The sequence below is a fragment of the Condylostylus longicornis genome, unplaced genomic scaffold (genome assembly GCF_029603195.1).
Source record: "Condylostylus longicornis isolate FDR11 unplaced genomic scaffold, ASM2960319v2 ptg000001l, whole genome shotgun sequence".
In the NCBI taxonomy this organism is placed as follows: Eukaryota; Metazoa; Arthropoda; class Insecta; order Diptera; family Dolichopodidae; genus Condylostylus; species Condylostylus longicornis.
In genome coordinates, this window is record NW_026577970.1 from 4,821,968 (window position 1) to 4,840,668 (window position 18,701).

At 24.3% G+C, this 18,701-nt stretch overlaps 3 protein-coding genes across 5 annotated transcripts; 2 read left to right on the plus strand and 1 right to left on the minus strand.

Moving 5' to 3' along the window:
* The first annotated feature begins 1,439 nt into the window (after positions 1-1,439).
* LOC129607425 (actin-related protein 10) lies at positions 1,440-2,959 on the plus strand. 2 transcript variants are annotated; one of them, XM_055518484.1, is made up of 3 exons: positions 1,440-1,586; positions 1,641-1,793; positions 1,854-2,959. In XM_055518484.1, exons 1-3 carry the CDS (start codon positions 1,516-1,518, stop codon positions 2,749-2,751), a joined length of 1,122 nt encoding a protein of 373 aa, XP_055374459.1. In that variant the 5' UTR covers positions 1,440-1,515; the 3' UTR covers positions 2,752-2,959. The 2 variants fall into 2 exon arrangements, with proteins under 2 accessions (XP_055374459.1, XP_055374516.1); XM_055518541.1 differs by having other exon boundaries at positions 1,447-1,586; positions 1,655-1,793.
* Positions 2,960-3,075: 116 nt separating this feature from the next.
* On the minus strand, positions 3,076-6,606 carry LOC129607322 (zinc finger protein 878-like). Of its 2 annotated transcripts, XM_055518364.1 has the most exons (14): positions 6,332-6,606; positions 5,684-6,257; positions 5,477-5,629; positions 5,288-5,407; positions 5,136-5,234; positions 4,980-5,081; positions 4,827-4,919; positions 4,547-4,720; positions 4,395-4,493; positions 4,195-4,326; positions 4,062-4,100; positions 3,462-3,992; positions 3,303-3,409; positions 3,076-3,193 (listed from the first exon to the last, which is right to left on the minus strand). In XM_055518364.1, the coding sequence occupies exons 1-14, from the start codon at positions 6,483-6,485 to the stop codon at positions 3,183-3,185; spliced, it is 2,388 nt and encodes a 795-aa protein (XP_055374339.1). In that variant the 5' UTR covers positions 6,486-6,606; the 3' UTR covers positions 3,076-3,182. The 2 variants fall into 2 exon arrangements, with proteins under 2 accessions (XP_055374339.1, XP_055374260.1); XM_055518285.1 differs by having other exon boundaries at positions 3,124-3,409.
* Positions 6,607-7,466: 860 nt separating this feature from the next.
* LOC129611121 (T-complex protein 1 subunit zeta) lies at positions 7,467-9,575 on the plus strand. Its single transcript, XM_055524109.1, has 3 exons — positions 7,467-7,699; positions 7,884-8,780; positions 8,843-9,575. Exons 1-3 carry the CDS (start codon positions 7,563-7,565, stop codon positions 9,402-9,404), a joined length of 1,596 nt encoding a protein of 531 aa, XP_055380084.1. The 5' UTR covers positions 7,467-7,562; the 3' UTR covers positions 9,405-9,575.
* Positions 9,576-18,701: the final 9,126 nt, after the last annotated feature.

Consider the following 18,701-nt stretch of genomic DNA (forward strand, 5'->3'; position numbering starts at 1 on the left):
AATTAAAAAAAGTAGGAAGCCAAAATATCGCAATTTCCAAATCAGACAGACACAAGCAAAAAAAAACCAATGACATGAATTTCTGCCATGGAAGTAGCGTCACCAACTAAATTTATCTATTATTTATTTTGTTCAAAATATTTTTTTGTGAACTTTGGAAAATATGGAAAAAAGTGTAAAAATTTCCAACTCAGAAAAACTTTATTCAATATTTATATATACAAGAATTTCAATAATTTCTAGTTTTACACAATCTTATTAAACCTTTTCATCAAATTTCAATTTTATTTAACTTCAATTGCTCAATGAATCAATTTTTAATATAAAGTCTATTTTCATTTTGTTTTTTAATTTTGTAGTTATTAATCCAAGACTTGGCTCCAATTTGGTTACCCCATTGACCAGCTTGAATATGTACGATTTCCCTCATATTTAAAAATTTATTTTTTTTTAATAACTTATTAAATTTACTTTCATACTTAAAACAACGTTTTTGCAAGGAGTTTCTCTAGTGAAAATCTTATTTTGAAATTTAGCACAAAAAATATTACTAAAAAAATTTCATTTTGAAGATAAATCTTCTCCTTTGGCAGCGCCGGGCAGACATATGATTTTCAATGTTTGACAATTCATCATATATTACAACTAGCATTACCATATTTTCTCTGAAAATTTCAAAAAATCTGAGAAGTCTGGCAACATAGAAAAATAAAACTGGAATAAGACCTGATAAACAAACCAGTTTTATATTTAAATTAAGCACATTTTTATTGTCATATACTAGATTGTGTTTATCAAAATCTATTCTTATTAGAGTCTAATTTTCAAAAAAAATTGATTTAAATACTTTTAAAAATGTATAATTTTCACTGATTCTAATTTTCTTTTTGTTGATGCTCTAAAAAAAAATTAATTATTTTGCTGGCTAATTATTTCTAAAATAAAGCTTATATGCTTTTTTTAACCAATTCTCCATTTCATTGTTGGCTTATCAGTACAAAGTTGCATATTACATGAAGCTTAATTTTTATGTCATAATAAGATAAACCTCATTGCACAAATAATATCAAAATATAGAAATAAGTATTCGGTTAGTCAAGAAGACCGTCGCCGTCTACCGATTTTCACAATAATATAATTAATATCCACCTTCAGCATCACCTAGATGTTAATTCATTTAAAATACATACATGCTTTTATATCTTGACTTTACAAAAAATATATATTTCTGTCAGCCTTGTTTTATATACCATTTTATACACTAGATTACCGTTTCAGTAATAATAATTCACAAAACAAGAAATTTAAAGTAATTTCACTTGGAAAAATTTCGGCATTTTTGGTCAGAAATCAGGTCATCTGGCAGACTTTTGCAAAATCTGAAAAATCAGACAGATCTGGCAATATGGGCACTTATTCAAATATTTAGTCACTTTCTTTAGTGAAAATTAAATGATTTTCGAAAGCAAGTTATTATTATTTTAATTCAGAAAACTTTTGTTTAAAATTTTAATAATGCCACTTTATGGGAGTGTGATGCAAGAAAAACTTCCTGTGGTGCTGGATATTGGAACGGTCTATACAAAGTAAGAAATTAACAAAACGTTTGCATTAAGAATGTGTGAAATCCCATTTTTTAGAATTGGTTTTGCAGCTGAAGCATATCCGAGACATATAATCCCAACGAAGGTTTTTGTGTCTACAAATGGAAAAACAAAAAATTTATTTGAATATGAGAAGCTTTCTGAATTTTACGATCAAATGGTTGATTTCTTGCAGGAAGTATTTTTTAAGTATTTAAGAAAAATATAAATCAGCAATTTCTTTATTACATACATATGCATATATTTTAGATATGTTCTCGTTAGCCCCAAAGATCGAAAGGTAGTTTTAGTTGAGAGCAGCTTTAACCCTACTGCCATAAGGGAAACCATTGCCAAAGTATTATTTAGACATTTTGAAGTTTCTTCATTGTTATTTGTACCAACTCACTTGGTGTCCTTATCTTGTTTAGCTGTTGATACTGCGGTTGTAGTAGATTTGGGATATAAGGAAACAACTATACTACCAGTTTATTGCGGTGTTCAAATATTAAATGCATTTAATTCACAAGAATATGGCGGCGAAAAAATACATGCAGAAATTAAAAAGCAACTTTTAGAAACAGGAGTTGAAGAAGAATATTTAACTGAAGAAGTTTTGGAAGATATAAAAGTTCGAACTTGTTTTGTAACTACTTTCGAAAGAGCTCAACAATATAGGGAAGAAAAACCACCTACCGCCCCGCCAGATGTTGAATATCCAGTTCATGGCAAAGAAATAATTAAAATACCAGGAAAATTGCGGGAGACAGTAATGGAAATATTTTTTGCAGAAGATAATGACAATTCCAGTTTACCCCATCAGATTTTAGATGCGATTTTAAAATGTAATATGGATATGAGAAAGATTTTAGCCGAAAATATATTTCTTATTGGAGGAACATCTATGATAATGGGATTAATGGCTAGATTAAAAAGTGAGCTATTGTACTTAAAGGATTCGAATATATATAAAGATAAGTTATATATTAAAACGATGAAATTTCACAAAGCTCCAGCAAAATCAAATTTTACCGCTTGGTTAGGTGGTTCCATTTACGGTGGCACAGAATCAGTTTTGAACAAATATTTATGTAAAGCAGATTATTCAAAATGTCCAAGGGTACCCGATTTCATAAATCTTGATGATAATAAGGCATGTTCTTGGTGATCTTCATTTTATATAATGAAATTAATTTTAACATGTATGTAAGTACGTGTGATATGGTAGATATACGAGTATATAAATGTATCCAATATATCACCCAATAATGAATTTAACTTTTTAAATGACACAATAATGAATTAAACATTCAATCAAATTTGTAGTTTTTTAAGTAAAACCAAGAGAAGAAACTTAAATTTTTTTTATTCAATCTTATAAAAAAACTAATATTTTTTGCAATTCAAAATTTCAAATATTGAAATTTTCTTATTTTATCTAAATAATTTCTATAAAGTCATACTATTATATTTATATCAATTATTTTTTTGTCTTGTTTAATCTGCAAATTTTGCAAGCAATATGAAACTTTGATTTACAAATCTACATTGGATAAGTAACAAAACTTTATTTAAATTTGTTATAAAATCAATCAACCTTTAAGAAAACACTAAAAAAAAAATGAAAAATATAAAAATTAATTTAAACTTTTTTGTGCTTATTAATCATATGAACTTTATATCCCTTTTCATTAGGGAAGATTATTAAACATTCTTTACAATATCTATTATTCCTCTGTGCTGCTGCTCTGTGACTTGTTAAATGTTTACCATATCCTTTTATGTTATTAAAATTCTTATGACAAATATCGCAATTAATTTTCATACTAAAAATTTTTAAAAAATAAATAAATTTATTGTAAAATTTAAATTTCTCACCCTTTCCTTGCAACAATATGACGTTTGGTGTGAACTTTCAAATGAGAATTCCCAAAAAACCATTTATAACAACCTAAACATTGAAACAAATGGTTATTGGTTCTTTGTTGTTCGTATTCTTTTAATTTATCACGATGACGCGTTCTTGTATGTTTACGCAAACTGTTTCTGTTATCAAATATGCTCGGACATATGAGACACTTATGTGCTTGGTCAATATTTTCAATGTCTGAACAATTTAAAGGTTTATTGGAGCTTGAGGAAGACGTATTCTGAGTTGATTCACTTTCCACATCTGTTGAAGTTGATAATTTCCGATTTACGTTGGTGTCAGTGTTTACAATAATTATTTTTTTGTGTGTTTTTATATGATTCTTTAAACTGCTTAATCGTAAAAATGTTTTACCACAATTTTCACATTCAAATATATTGTTTAAGTTAGAGTTATGTTTTGTAAAATTATGACTATTCCAACTAAATAGTGTTAAAAATGTATCTCCACAAATTTTACAATTGTATGCCGGCTCATCTCTACAATAATAGTAATATTTTTTACCTAAATTTGTTACTAACGTTTGATAAATAATTATGGATACTTACATTTTATTATCCAACTTTCTAACAGGCTTTGAAGGTGACCTTGTATACAAATGCAACATATAAATTATTGAGTGAATAAAATAAATAATATTTAGGTATATGTAGATAAAATTATGTTAAAGCTAAAACTCACTTATCATGTTTCTCTTCATGAACAATGAGGGATTTCTGATCAAAGAAAGTAGCAGGACATTGTCGGCATTTCCAAACACTTGCACGTTTTTCTACTGAATTATGAGCAGCTTTTTGTTTGCTTTCGACATAGCTTTAACAGTAATATTTATTGAAAAAAAATTCACATTTATTTTTTTAACTATGCAAATAAGTGGGTACCTTAATTTTTTATTATGTTTCATCTTTAAGTGCGTCCCAAAATCAGCTCGGCGAGCATAATGCGATGGACAATATATGCAATAAAATCTTCCATTGATCCTATAATTGCTGAATTAAGTTACATTTACAAATACTTTTGAAAGAATACCTACATCAGGTTGTCAGAGTTAGATTTTAAATGTGAATCTGCGTTTTTTCCATCTTTTTCAGCAGGTTCAGTTTCAGCGTTTGTCCTGGTAATATTTTTTTCAGGTTCTTTTTCAGTTCTTGTAATATTGATTGTTTGATTCCCATTATGAGATACCACGTTTTGTTGAATTACGTCACTAAACAATAAAATGTTATTAAGTGTTTTATTTATTAAAAATTCAGAGCAAACATTTTTTAGTAGATTTTATAAGATATTGTTGAAATTGAATATTTTTCACTTACTTTACTGATTTAGTATGATAACGACGCCGATGTCTAGCAACCTCCAAATATTGTTTAAATTTCTTGTGACAAATTGAACACGAGTAACTTTCCCTAGAATATTTATATTCATTTAAAGATCTACAACTGTTTTATAAATATTATAATTTATACTTAGACAATTCGCTCTTATGCTTCTTTCTTGTGTGTTTTTTCACATTTTGTTTATATTTATAATGGGCAGGACAATATGAACAATAAAATCTCTGTTCAACGCTATAAGTAAGAATTATTTTAAACGGCAAAAAAATTAAAATAATACCAGCATACCTAACTTGCGGGTACGGAGTTAAAATAGGCATTTCTTGCTCAGATAATACATTTAATTTTATATCATTAAGCTGCGAGGATTCTGCATTTATATCAGATCTAATAAATAAAATTCTTAAAATTTGCTCAGAAAATTAATATCTCATATTTACGTATTTTTTTCAAGATTTTGTAAATCAATGTCAAAATCTCTCTGCGATGTAAGTTCTTCTGAATATTCATTTTTATCCTTTAGATTCTCCTCCAGCGAAACATCAAACTTCGGTGATTCGCTAAAAATTATGGGTGAAAAATAAGTTATCTACAAGTTAAATTTTGAGGATTAAAATATATACAATTACCTCCTTAGATGTCCGTAATTATTTTGAATTTTATGCTGAACAATATGCTTCCCCAAATCGGACCAGGTATCAAAACAGTTCTTACAAAAAGTACAAATAAATTTACTTTGACCCTTGTCATTATCTTGATTATGTTGCAGTACTTTGTTCTTGCTAAATATAAATTAAATTAATAATTGAAATTTTTAAGGATTACATTTATTTTACCTAGGAAAGGTTTCAAATATTTCATTAGATAATTGACTTGAACTCTTGTTACAAGAATCTTTCAGATTTATATAGTCCTCTTTCTCTTGTATTGATCTTATTTCCTGACTGCACCGATTTTCTTGTTGTTGATGGGACTGGTTTTTGTCATTTAACGTAACAGTCATTGAAACTGATACTTGTTTTTCTTTATCCTCCAAAATAGAAACTACAATATCAGAGATTGAACTTTTATTTCCAGCACCATTATTTGTACAATCACTTAATTCCAGCTCATAATTTTCTGAAGATTTTTTTAAATCGATTTCAGAAAAACCAACTAGCGAAGAATCCAATTTCTCCGTTTTTAAAGCAAGTTCTTTCACGAACTCTGTTTCTTTATCTAATGGACTTGAAATTAAATTATTTGGTTCTGTCTTTAGAGTAATTATTTGCTTATTCAATGTATTTTTTAGTTTTATATCTGTTTCTATACATTTCAATTGAAAGCTAAATATTTCTATCAAACGAGTAAGACACTTTCGGCATACGTGTTTTGGCAATTTATCTTCAGGGCTAGTTTTAACTCTGCCACCTAAAATTAATACCATTAATTTTTTCATATCATATTAATATTATTATTGCGAATAAAATGACATTTTTGTATACCTAGAAATAAAATTTCAGAAATGGTAAAACATTTTTCTCCAAATTTTATTTTCGCGCCTCCGAAAAGAGGAAACAGTTCTCTATTTTTTTTCATGCAAGCTCTGCAAATTCCACGAAAAATTGTTGGCAAATCTGTTACTTTATCTTCATCCATTATATTTGCAACGCGTTTTTATTTTACATATAAAATGTTGTAATATTAACAACAATTAACAAGAATTAATTTGCTCGTAGCTAAACAGTTGGCATAATTTTAAATTTTAATTTTGAAAGCTATTTTTTTAACTCAAATACAAGCTGACATAATATACAAAAGCTATCTGCAGTAAACACGAAATTGACAGTTATAATCGTACTTAGCTTTTTTTTTTTGTTTTAGCTAGTTTGGAAATTTTTTCTTTGGCAAAGGAAAAATTTGGGATTTTGAAATACCTATTTTTTTCATCTCAGCAAATTTTTTTATAGAAAATATTAGTCAAAAACTTTTTTAGTATCCTTCACAATATTTTAATAAGTACCTATTAGAAATATATTTTTTTGAACCATAAAGGGATTCAAATTTTTTAATAAGCAAGAACGATTTTTTCTTTATTAATGACCTATCCGTATGATTTAAAAAGAGTTGTTAATATATTTATGTGTAAACATATTGAACATTTTCTACTGCTTACGTCTTTCTTCAAAATCTTTGGAATTCAATTTGACCTAAAAAATTAACATTAAATTTGAATCACAATGTAAGTTTCTTATTGCATCACAGCATGTAGAGGAGAAGTGGAAACGTGTAAATATTACGCGTTTGTATTTCTGCTTCAAACTTGTTATAAGATTGAAAAAAACCTCCTGCTTAGGCATAATTTAATTAAATTTTTTGAGACAAAAAGAAAAAAAGGTGGATCTAAAATAAATTTCATTTTCATTTCATACAAAATACATCAGCTCGTCACGAAACCGACACCAGCTTTATCTGAATAGTTACAATTTTCCCCGCACTGAAATCGGACAACATATTTTGACGTTTATAAAATTTATAATGGCACACTTTAAGCCATTTTGACACATTCATAAATTTAAATTTAAAGACCCATCTCTATGTCATTGTTTTGAAAGTGTCAAAATTATTTCATTGGTTTCATATTCCCCAGCTTTCGGTTTTGGTTTTGTCACATTTTACCTTCAGCAGTTATTAAAGTTTTAAAAAAAGGAAATTTCTCAGTAAAATATAAAGAAAATGTCGTCAATTAGCTTGTTGAATCCTAAAGCGGAATTTGCCAGAGCAGCTCAAGCTTTGGCCATTAACATTTCAGCAGGAAAAGGTTTACAAGATGTGATGAAAACCAACCTGGGACCTAAAGGAACTATGAAAATGTAAGTAATTACAGATTAAAGATTCTTATATTTTTAACAAAAAATGGCTTATCTGAAGAAATTTTATATGTGAAATAATTATACAATCGGACTTGAAAGATTTTAAAATTCAAACTTAGTACAATTGAAGTATAATACACCATTTGTTATTTTTGAGGTTAAGTTAATGATTACTCATTATTAGGTTGGTTTCGGGTGCAGGTGATATAAAAATTACCAAGGACGGCAATGTTTTATTACACGAAATGCAAATTCAACATCCAACTGCATCTATGATTGCAAGAACCAGTACAGCTCAAGATGACATAACCGGTGATGGAACTACAACTACGGTTTTATTGATAGGGGAGCTTTTAAAACAAGCAGATATATACTTAAGCGAAGGATTACATCCTCGTATATTAACAGAGGGATTTGATCAAGCCAGATCGAAAGCACTGGAGATTTTAGATGCAATGAAAATACCTATTGAAATAAATAAAAAAAATTTGACTGAAATCGCTAGAACAAGTTTAACCACAAAAGTTCACCAGTCTTTAGCTAATTTACTTACTGATGTTTGTGTGGAAGCAATTTTAGCTATTCGGCAGGATGAAAAACAAGTTGATTTGCATATGGTTGAAATTATGGAAATGCAACATAAAACTGATACGGATACAACGTTAATTCGCGGTATTGTCATGGATCATGGTTCTAGACATCCTGACATGCCAAAAAGATTAGAAAAATGTTACATATTAACATGCAATGTCTCCTTAGAATATGAAAAATCTGAAGTTAATTCTGGATTCTTTTATAAAACCGCTGAGGAACGCGAAAAGTTTGTTAAAGCAGAAAGGGATTTCATAGATCAGCGAGTACAAAAAATTATTGCGTTGAAAAAAAAATTATGCGATGGGACTGATAAAAATTTTGTCGTTATCAATCAGAAAGGAATCGATCCAATGTCTTTAGATGCTTTAGCTAAAGAAGGAATTATAGCATTGCGGAGAGCAAAAAGGAGAAATATGGAGCGATTATCTTTAGCTTGCGGTGGAATAGCTCTTAATTCATTGGAAGATATTCAGGAATCCAATTTAGGGTAAAAAATATAAAATAATTTCTAGTAAAACCAATTTGAATTATAAATATATTTTACTTCAGGTATGCTGGAGTTGTTTATGAACATGTTCTAGGAGAGGATAAATTTACGTTTGTCGAAGAATGTTTAAATCCGCGGTCTGTTACAATTTTGATTAAAGGGCCAAATAAATATACTTTACTTCAAATAAAAGACGCTATTCATGATGGTCTTAGAGCTATTAATAATGCACTTGAAGATAAATGTTTGATTCCTGGCGCTGGTGCTTTTGAAATTCGTGCATACAATCAATTAATGAAATACAAGGATACAGTTAAAGGAAAAACTCGGCTTGGTATTCAAGCCTTCGCTGAAGCATTACTTATTGTTCCAAAAACTTTGGCTATTAATAGTGGATATGATGCACAGGATACAATAGTTAAACTGACGGAAGAAGATCGTCTTAATCCTGATCCAGTAGGAATCGATCTAGCTTCGGGGGAAGCAATGAATCTTAAAAATGCAGGAATTTGTGACAATTATATTGTAAAGAAACAAATTCTGAATTCTTGTGCAGTCATAGCAAGTAATCTCTTACTGGTTGATGAAATCATGAGAGCTGGTATGACAAGCCTTAAAGGGTAAATTATCAATAGCAATAAAAAGCTATGGTAATTTTCCCTTACATTATTTTCAGAATAATGTAAATCTTAAATAATAAACTTATTTTCAAATTCAAACAAAACTTCATCTAATGTATTAACTTTCATAAAACTTTCTATTTTCACCCATTAATAATAAAAGTTTTTGAAACTAGCCGTTGTTTTATTTTTTGAATTATTCTTTATTGTTTTAATAAATTTTAAACTTTTTATATAAGCTACTCAAAACCGCAAATTCTACATAAAATAAAATTATTAAAACCTAAATTAAAGAAATTGGAGAAATAAATCCTAGTGTTCTGTGTGATGCTATTTTTAAATTTAAATTTAAAAAGGGATTTTCGATAATTCAGATACGTACACAAAGTTCTAACTTAAATCTAAAAGAAACTTTTGCATCATTAGAGATCTGCGGAAACTAATTATTTTGCTTTTTCAGATTTTTAGTATTTTACACTTCTTTATTCTCATTCATATTTAAAATATTTTTGCAGTAAAAAAATATTTAAAAACGCTTAGAAATTTTCATTCTTCGATTTTTGAAAGTGCTTCTTTTGTAGTAAAGATTTATCGAACATGTTAACATCTAGGGTGGAATTAATTTTGAAATTTCGATACAATGTGTGCAAAACATCTTACTAGGAGTATAGAACGGGCAACAGATAGAATAATAGAATTGTTCTAAAGACAAAAATATCTAACTATCCCGAGTAAGAGCTGGAAATAAGTTGAAATTTTAAAATATTTTGAATAATTATTATAAACTTAATAAAATATTTCCATTGATACATGTACAAATCTTTAACACAATTTATGTTTCTGTAATAACTAAAAGGACACAAATTGTTATATGTATTGTCTGGTAATTAACTGAGTTTAATTGGTTTAATAAATTTCAAGTTTTAAAATGTTAATAATTTATGATATTGAAGGAAAGACTGAGCAGATCAATTTTTGATTATTTTTTTAATATAATGTAAATAGGAAAAAAATAACAACAATAAAATTATGAAATAAATTCTCTTTATTATTTTTTTTTGTTTTAAGTTATTTAATAAATATATATACTTTTATAGTGATTATATAATATTTAAGTAATATATATATATATATATATATATATATATATATATATATATATATATATATATATATATACCATTTTTTTTCATCAATATGTATGTATATATGCATTTTGATATTTTTTTATTTTATTTTTAATACAATATTATTATTTATATTATATATTATGTAAATTTTACAACACTCTGCAACAACATACATTCGTACCCGCATAAATATGCATATATATATATATATATATACATATGTATATGTACATAGTATATATAAATATGTATTACAAACATAGTTAAATGACTATTTATATATACTTATGTATATATATTTTAAAATATACTCTTTTTTTTCAAGAAATCTATTGATATACCACCATATATATACGTCAAATACTTATATATATATATATATATATATATATATATATATATATACATATATATATATATATATAGGTATTTTATATTCCATGAATAATATTGTATGTACGTTTATACCAATAAAAATATAAATGCATGTAAGTATGTATGTAGGTTATAGGATATTTTATGATTAGTTTTTTTATTTATTTTATTTTATTTTATTTAATACGTACACAACATTTTATCAATTTATTTTTATATAAGTATCATTTTATTATTATTTCTTTCAATTTTTTTAATTTTAATTTAATTGTTATTATAATTTTTATTTACTTTATACATATGCATAAGTATTTTTAACATAATATACATATATTGGAGTACAATATAATATTTACAATACATGCTCTTTAAATTATTTTACTTTAGAAATGTTCTGTAATTTAGCTCGAACACATGCTTATGATTTGACAAATTAGCGATTTTACATCGGCTAACAACAAAATATTGTAACTAAAAAAAAATCAAAATTGATTTGCTATTCAAGAAAATGACCAAAAAATAGAACCACATTTTTAACATAAAATGGAGAATTAAAATAACACAATTTCATAATATTGTATAAGTATAATTAAAAATAAAATATGTATAAAATAGATTATTGCATCATCACCCTGTAATTTATAATTCAGTCAGGAAATTACTGTTTAATACAAAATTCAATTTACTGAATTAATTCGGCAATGCGAATTTAATTTCATTAACATCCCTAATTTTCAAAATTGCAGTAATGCGCTGTATTAATACACAATTAAGCTTATAAGTTGCCAATTACTGAATAATATACTAATACAGTTTTAATGAAATTTTGGAATTCATGATATATTTGTCAGTTAGTATTTAAATATTTTTAGTAGACATGGACTGTTCTTTTTTTTTATCATTCTAATTAACTATCATAAGATTAGATTAGATAAGATTTTTCAGGGAACCAAGTGGAGCAGTAGCAACCCCTCGAGCCACCGCAGTCATTCTCGACTTATTGTAATATCCCCACTATCATAAAATACCATAAAATTCCCTTTTAAATTTTCTTTAAAATTTTATAATACAAGGTAATGTCAAATACCGGCCGACAACAATTATTGCATTTGACGGTCATCAATCGGCAATATTAACAATTCATGCTAATAAAATTTTTGTATATCAACTTTCGTATAATTTTTGCATGCAACCGGTTGACAACCGCTTTAGAAACAAATTATTTTTGATAATTTGGGTTTACCATATTTTACTTTAATGTTATTTAACTAAATAAAATTAACTTATCCTCTTCAAAATTTTCCATTTTTGTACAAAAAACAAAATTGGAAGTTAAAATTTTTTTTATTACAAAAATGCAAAAAAAAAAAAAAATTAACAATACACGACAGGCAATTATCATTATTAATTATTACGTGACGTATGTCTTTTGCATTATCGTAAACACTACAAAATATAAAATACCTCTGACAATATTAAAAGTTAAAAAACTACAATATCGATTAAAATGCAAAAGAGTTCAATGCGCATTTTACATTGTCGATTACATCTACAGAGTTTTAAAATTTTTTTTTTTTAATATTTATATTTCTTTATGCTCGGAATAAGTTTATAATAGAAAATGTAATGAGAAAATATTCAATACATAATATCGAGGTTTATATAAGTTAGATTTTGTATATAATATGTAGGTCAAGAAGAATTCAATAATTTTATTTTACTTATAATTTTTGTTTAAGTAGTTTTTTTTAAAATCCTGCTTTTTCTTTTTTATTAAATTTTTTTTTATAAATAATAGTAAATTTTGTGTAACATATGAAATGGTAATATACATACATACATACATAATTATGTATCTATATATATGTGAAATAATTTTATATAATATTTATGTAATAAAGTATATATTTAAATAAACAAAAAAAGAGTTGATATTTCTTTATCTTTATTTAATTTTTTAAATATTTACCAAGGCATCATAGTTTTTTGTGTGTTATATAAATACTTAGGCTTTATTATTTATTTATTTTTTTTTTTTTTTGGTTTTTATTATAATTTAAATTTATTCTAATTCTCATATTATATGTATGTATGTACATATATGTATATATTATTTTTCTATTATATATTTCATCTTTTACACTATTTTTTTGATTTCATCATTTATATTTATAAAAATTTTTTTAATTGCTATACTCTTGCTTTTTTTTCAAATAGTTTTTGTTTTTATTCTCGTTTTGTTTCGTTCATTTATTATTTATTTATTTTTTTTTTGATTTTAATGTTTTTACTATGTGAAAAATTTAGAAAGAGAATCTAATAATATTGCAAGTATTGATTGTTGAAGAAAAAATAATTATTTGATTTTTGTTCCTTTTTTTAAAAATTTTGGGTAACAATAGATTAATTAGTGTTATATAAGCATTAGCCATTGTCATCATTGTCGCAAAAAAGGAAAGAAAAATTAGTCAATAATAAAAGGGCCATATCTCATTCAAATTGCTGTTATCGATGTCACCGATATTTTTTTCCATATAAAAAATTACAATGCACAATGGCAACTACTTTTTTGACAGTTCATTTTTTAATGATGACACAAAAAAATTAATGATACCGCTTACAAAAATGTGAATAATAAAACAACGACGACAAGCCGGGCCCCTTTAATGTTTTAGCTAATTTACCATTTTTTTTTGAGTATTGTTAATAGCATTTTTTTTTGTTTCTAAATATTGGGTATGTATAAAATTAATAATATTATGTAAACAATTAAAATATGTGATTCGAAAATTTTTTTCTGGTTAAAATTTTAATATCACTAAAATTGTTATTAGTTTTTGTTTTTTTTCATAAACAAGTCTGTGTTACAAGCTTAAATTATGATCCCGAAATAGCGTGTTACCATTGATACATAACTACATACTTATTCAAATTATAAATTACTACTATTATATGTATATACATATTTATATTTTTTTATATAATATAAATCCATACTGTATTTATAATATACAAATGTACTGTATTAAATTTAATTAAAAATATATATATATATATGTACATAATATGGAATCTATGGAGATATGTATATGTATATACATATATACATATTATAGTTTTTACAGGACATGACTATTTTTTTTATTTTAGTAATTCTTATTTTTATTATTTTGAAAAGCAAGTCATTTAAAAAAATAAAAGAATTTTTTTTTTGTTTTTGAAATTTTTATCATAATATTATGTAAATGTATGTATATTTATGTAAATATTTTTACATAAATTTAAATATGTTTTGAATAATGTTTGTTTGATTATGCAAAATCTTTTTTTATCTTTGAAAAAACTCCTTCACCAGTATGCGGTTTTTGGGAATAAATCACTTTTTTAATGAAAGTAACCATATCTTAAGCAACAGAAAAAAAATATAAAATTCACATCATTGAAGTTCTAAAAAATTACGATAAAATAAGTTACGAGTATAAACAAATTTTTAATATTTTGAAAGAAATTAATTTTTCTTCAGTAAAATTCAAATTTTTTATTTTTTGTAATTTTATTAATAATTAGTAATCAAAGTCAATGGAATTTAATGTACTATTTTATAAAAATTAAAATTTGTATATTAGGACCTAATAAAATCTTAAAGACATGAAAATTTTTTTAATAAATAATGCTCATTTCTTTGTTTATTAAGAAAATCTCAAAAATGTTTGCTTTCTTTATCAAGTAAAAATAAAAAAACAAAATTGTTTATTCATTTGTTTAAAGTACTTGCAAGCTTTAAAAAACAAAATCAAAATAAAGTTCTTTTCAATTTTCATTTTACACTTTTGAGACAAAAATATATTAATATATCGTTCATTTGCTGTAACAATGATATAATTAAAAAATGCAATTTGAGCAGAAATAAATGATTAAAACGTAATGATTTTTTGTGCAAGAACACCATTTCTCTAAAATAACACTGCAACGAGAAAAATATGTATATTAATTTCAACACTTTGAAATTCGTTTTTCACAAATGTGTCAATTTTGAGGTATGTCAGTATTGCAGTAAACAAGCGTACAAGCGTAATTTTGTACGGAATCTTCATGAGCGCATACTAAAAATTTATTCTTCAAAGATCTATCATCCTAATTTGGATTTGATTTTACTTGAAAATTTAGGTAAACATTACTTAAATTATGTATTTAATGTATGTTATGTTTATAATTTAAATTAAAACCTTATTAAGCTTTCAGTTTTCATTATCAGAGAAGAATCAAAAAATCATTAAAATTTTTTCTTTACTTTGTTTGCACATTAGATTTCTTAAAAAATGCATTAAAAAACTTTACAAAATTTCTTTTGATAAAATAATAAAGTTTTTCAAAAAATTAATTTCTACATACATACATACATACATATAAAGACATATAAAAATTAATGCAGTTTTTTAAGAAATATATTCAAACCATATATTCATACTCGTATTACATTTACATGTTATCATAATGGTATATCGCTTAACAGGGCCCTGGCTTAGAAATGTGCTTTAAATTATTTTCTCTTTTCAATTTCAAGTTAAAATATTGTAGCTATAGCTATGAGAAGATTTCTTAGGCTTCAGATGTTTTAATAGATTTTAGATATAAAAATATTTTTTTTTAAATATTTTATCTTTAGAATATTTATTCATATTTTTTTTTTATTTAAGTTATCGCTATCCGTAACCGAACCAAAAAAAAAATACTTTATTTCAAATTTCTTTTAAAAATTAAAAATTTCTAAATTACTCTTGTATTAAATTGTAGTAAATTATATACGAAATATATATACATTTCATAAGCTGACTCTGCTAGTAACATATATACATAATATATTTCATAATACATATTTCTGTGGCAAAAAGGAATAATCGCTAAAGTGGATTTTTGCTAATTTTCACAAGAATAAAAAGAAAAATTTTCATAATTTTTTGTCATCTTTTTTATAATTTCTACGAGTTATTTATAAGATTAAGGTTCAAAAGCGGTTTGTTAGATCGCAGAACTTACTTCTATTTATAACTGTAATTTTAATTTTTGTGTATTTTGTACAATTTAAACGACTTTAGCCTTTATTCAAAATTTTTTTTTTGTATTTATTTAAAGGCTAATACCACTTTGTCCCTTTTTCGAAATTGTTTCGCAAATTGTTTATTTAAATTTTTGTTGCAAAATTTTATTTTTATCTAAGTTAGACTTAAGATATTAGGACGATATGTTTTTAAATTTTGCAATTTGGAATAAAAGCTAAAGTAATTTTTGTTTATTATTCCTTGATTATGTAAGGAACGATTTTGAATAAAATTTAATATTGAAATAAACAGTTCAGCTATTTTGGCCAATTACGTTGTAAATTAGGAAATATTAGGAAGTAAGAAATATTTTAATAACTTGGTTAAATTAAATGATAGAGACATCAAAAATTTTTTGTGACATGGATTTGAATGTCTAATTTTTCGCTACAGTCGACTTTAGCGATTATTCCTTTTTGACACAAATTTATATGCAAATATTAAAAATTTCATTTTCACAACTTGCCTTTCAAGTACAACAATTCCACAAAAAAAATTTCTTTTATATAAAATTAAATACAATATATTATTTGAAAAATCTTTTATATCTAATTTAATTCTAAATTTTACATTTATAATTTACATTTAGACTTTTTGATCATTTTTTTTTGTGTTTTTTTTTTTTTTACCTAAATTCTGAATAACTTTTTAATTTATTATTTAATTATTGCAAATATAAAATTTTTTTTACATTTGAAATTTAATTTCAGGTATTTTATTTTATTTTTCTTTTTAATATTAAGTACTGATTTGCGTACTTTAAATTTTATTTTAATAATAGAAAGTAAAAAATGATAAAAATTAAAATAAGTTTTTTTGTGGAAGATATTTTTCATTAACATAAGTAAATGAGCGTCATTTATTTGATTTTAATTTGCAGTGTGTATCGTTATCCTTTCAGTTTGCTATTCTGTTCTGTGATTCTAAATTTATTTGAATAAATACAATACATACATATGTAAATATAAAAAAAGAACAAAACAAAAGTTTTATAAATAAATAAACCATATCAGCTGCAAAGCAGGATAATAATAATAATAATAATAATAATAATAATAATAATAATAATAATAATAATAATAATAATAATGAACTTCATAATGAGTTAAAATTAAAGTTCTTAAACTTACCACAATTGAAATTCTTATCACTGTTAATTTTTTTGTATGCATTAAAAAATTTTTAAAGAAATCAAAATTTCAAGATCAGTGTTTGCCAATGTGACATAAAATATATGAAATACATATTTAGAATTTACTTTTCTAAAATTCCTTGCTTTGAATAATTACCATGGATTATTTAAAAAAATAAAAAGGTATCTATCTTCATATTTTGTAAAATGTTAAATTGAATTGAGTCGAATAAAGTAAGGATTAATATTCTATTTAGGATGCTAGGAAGAAAATCATGTATGTATGTACTTTGACTTCAGTATATAAAATAAAATACTTCTATTGTAGATCAGGTTATATTTTCTAAAGATTATTTTCGTAAATTCATGATTTGAAAAAGCAATCCGCATTAAAAAGGTCACCCTATAGTATAATAAGGTATAACTGTGTGAGAAGAATACAGAAATTAGCCACGACTCATTATTATTATTCAAAATAATAATAATTAGTTTAAAATAATTTGAATTATAATTATTGAAAATGTAATTTTCTGGGAACATTTTTTCTGGAACGCATGCATTAAACTTATTAATCAACATTATCTTATAAATCTTAATTAAATTGATATGAATATTACTAAATTGGAAATTAGACTTAAAAAAAGTTTTCTTTTCTTTATTTAAGTATATAAAATTAATAAAAAAAAAATTTTTGAAAAAAGTGGTAAGTAATAAAAATAGCAGTAGCAATGCTTAGCTTTAAAATAAAACAAATAAAATTCTTTTTCAAAGTTTAATCATATTATATTTTTTTACTTTTCATATTTATTTTTAAAATAAATAAGTTTCATTTTACAAAAAAAAAAAAAAAAACGAAAATATAGTCGAACATAAAAAAACAAAGAAATCATTTTTTATATATATATAAAAAAAGAAGGTAAAGAAGAACGGAAAATTTATTTAAAATAAATAATAATTTTTCATCCAAAACTATTCAAAACGAAAAAAAAATTAAAAGTTAAAAAAAAATTAATTACCATTATTGTTTTCTGTTTAATTTTTTGTAATTATTACAATTTTTCTTATTTTTGCTTTGAATTAAAAAAAAAAATGCCTGTTTTTTATTTGAATAAAATTTTTATGATTGATTTCTTTTATTTCTTTTTAATACGATATTTTTAATAGGATATTCAAAGATTGTGTTAAAATATTTGCATTTCTATAACGAAAGAAGTATTAAGTAAATTAAAATGTATAAAATATAGATACACTTATTATGATTTAAAAAAAAAAAAACAAAAAATAAAAATTTTAAAAACAACCCAAAATATTTAAAAGAATACATTGATTGATTGATACTTTGTACAATATTAATCATATTTTAAATTATATTATCTTTTATATTTCAAATTTTCAAAATCAATTTTCGGTATTTTATACTTGAAACTCTTGTTTTATAACTTTATGTAAAAATGAAATAAATTTTAAATCATATAAAATATTAAAGTTTCATATAAATATATGATTTATTTCTTGTTTTTCTTTTTCACAATTTTATTAATTTCTTATGCGAATATCCTTATTTT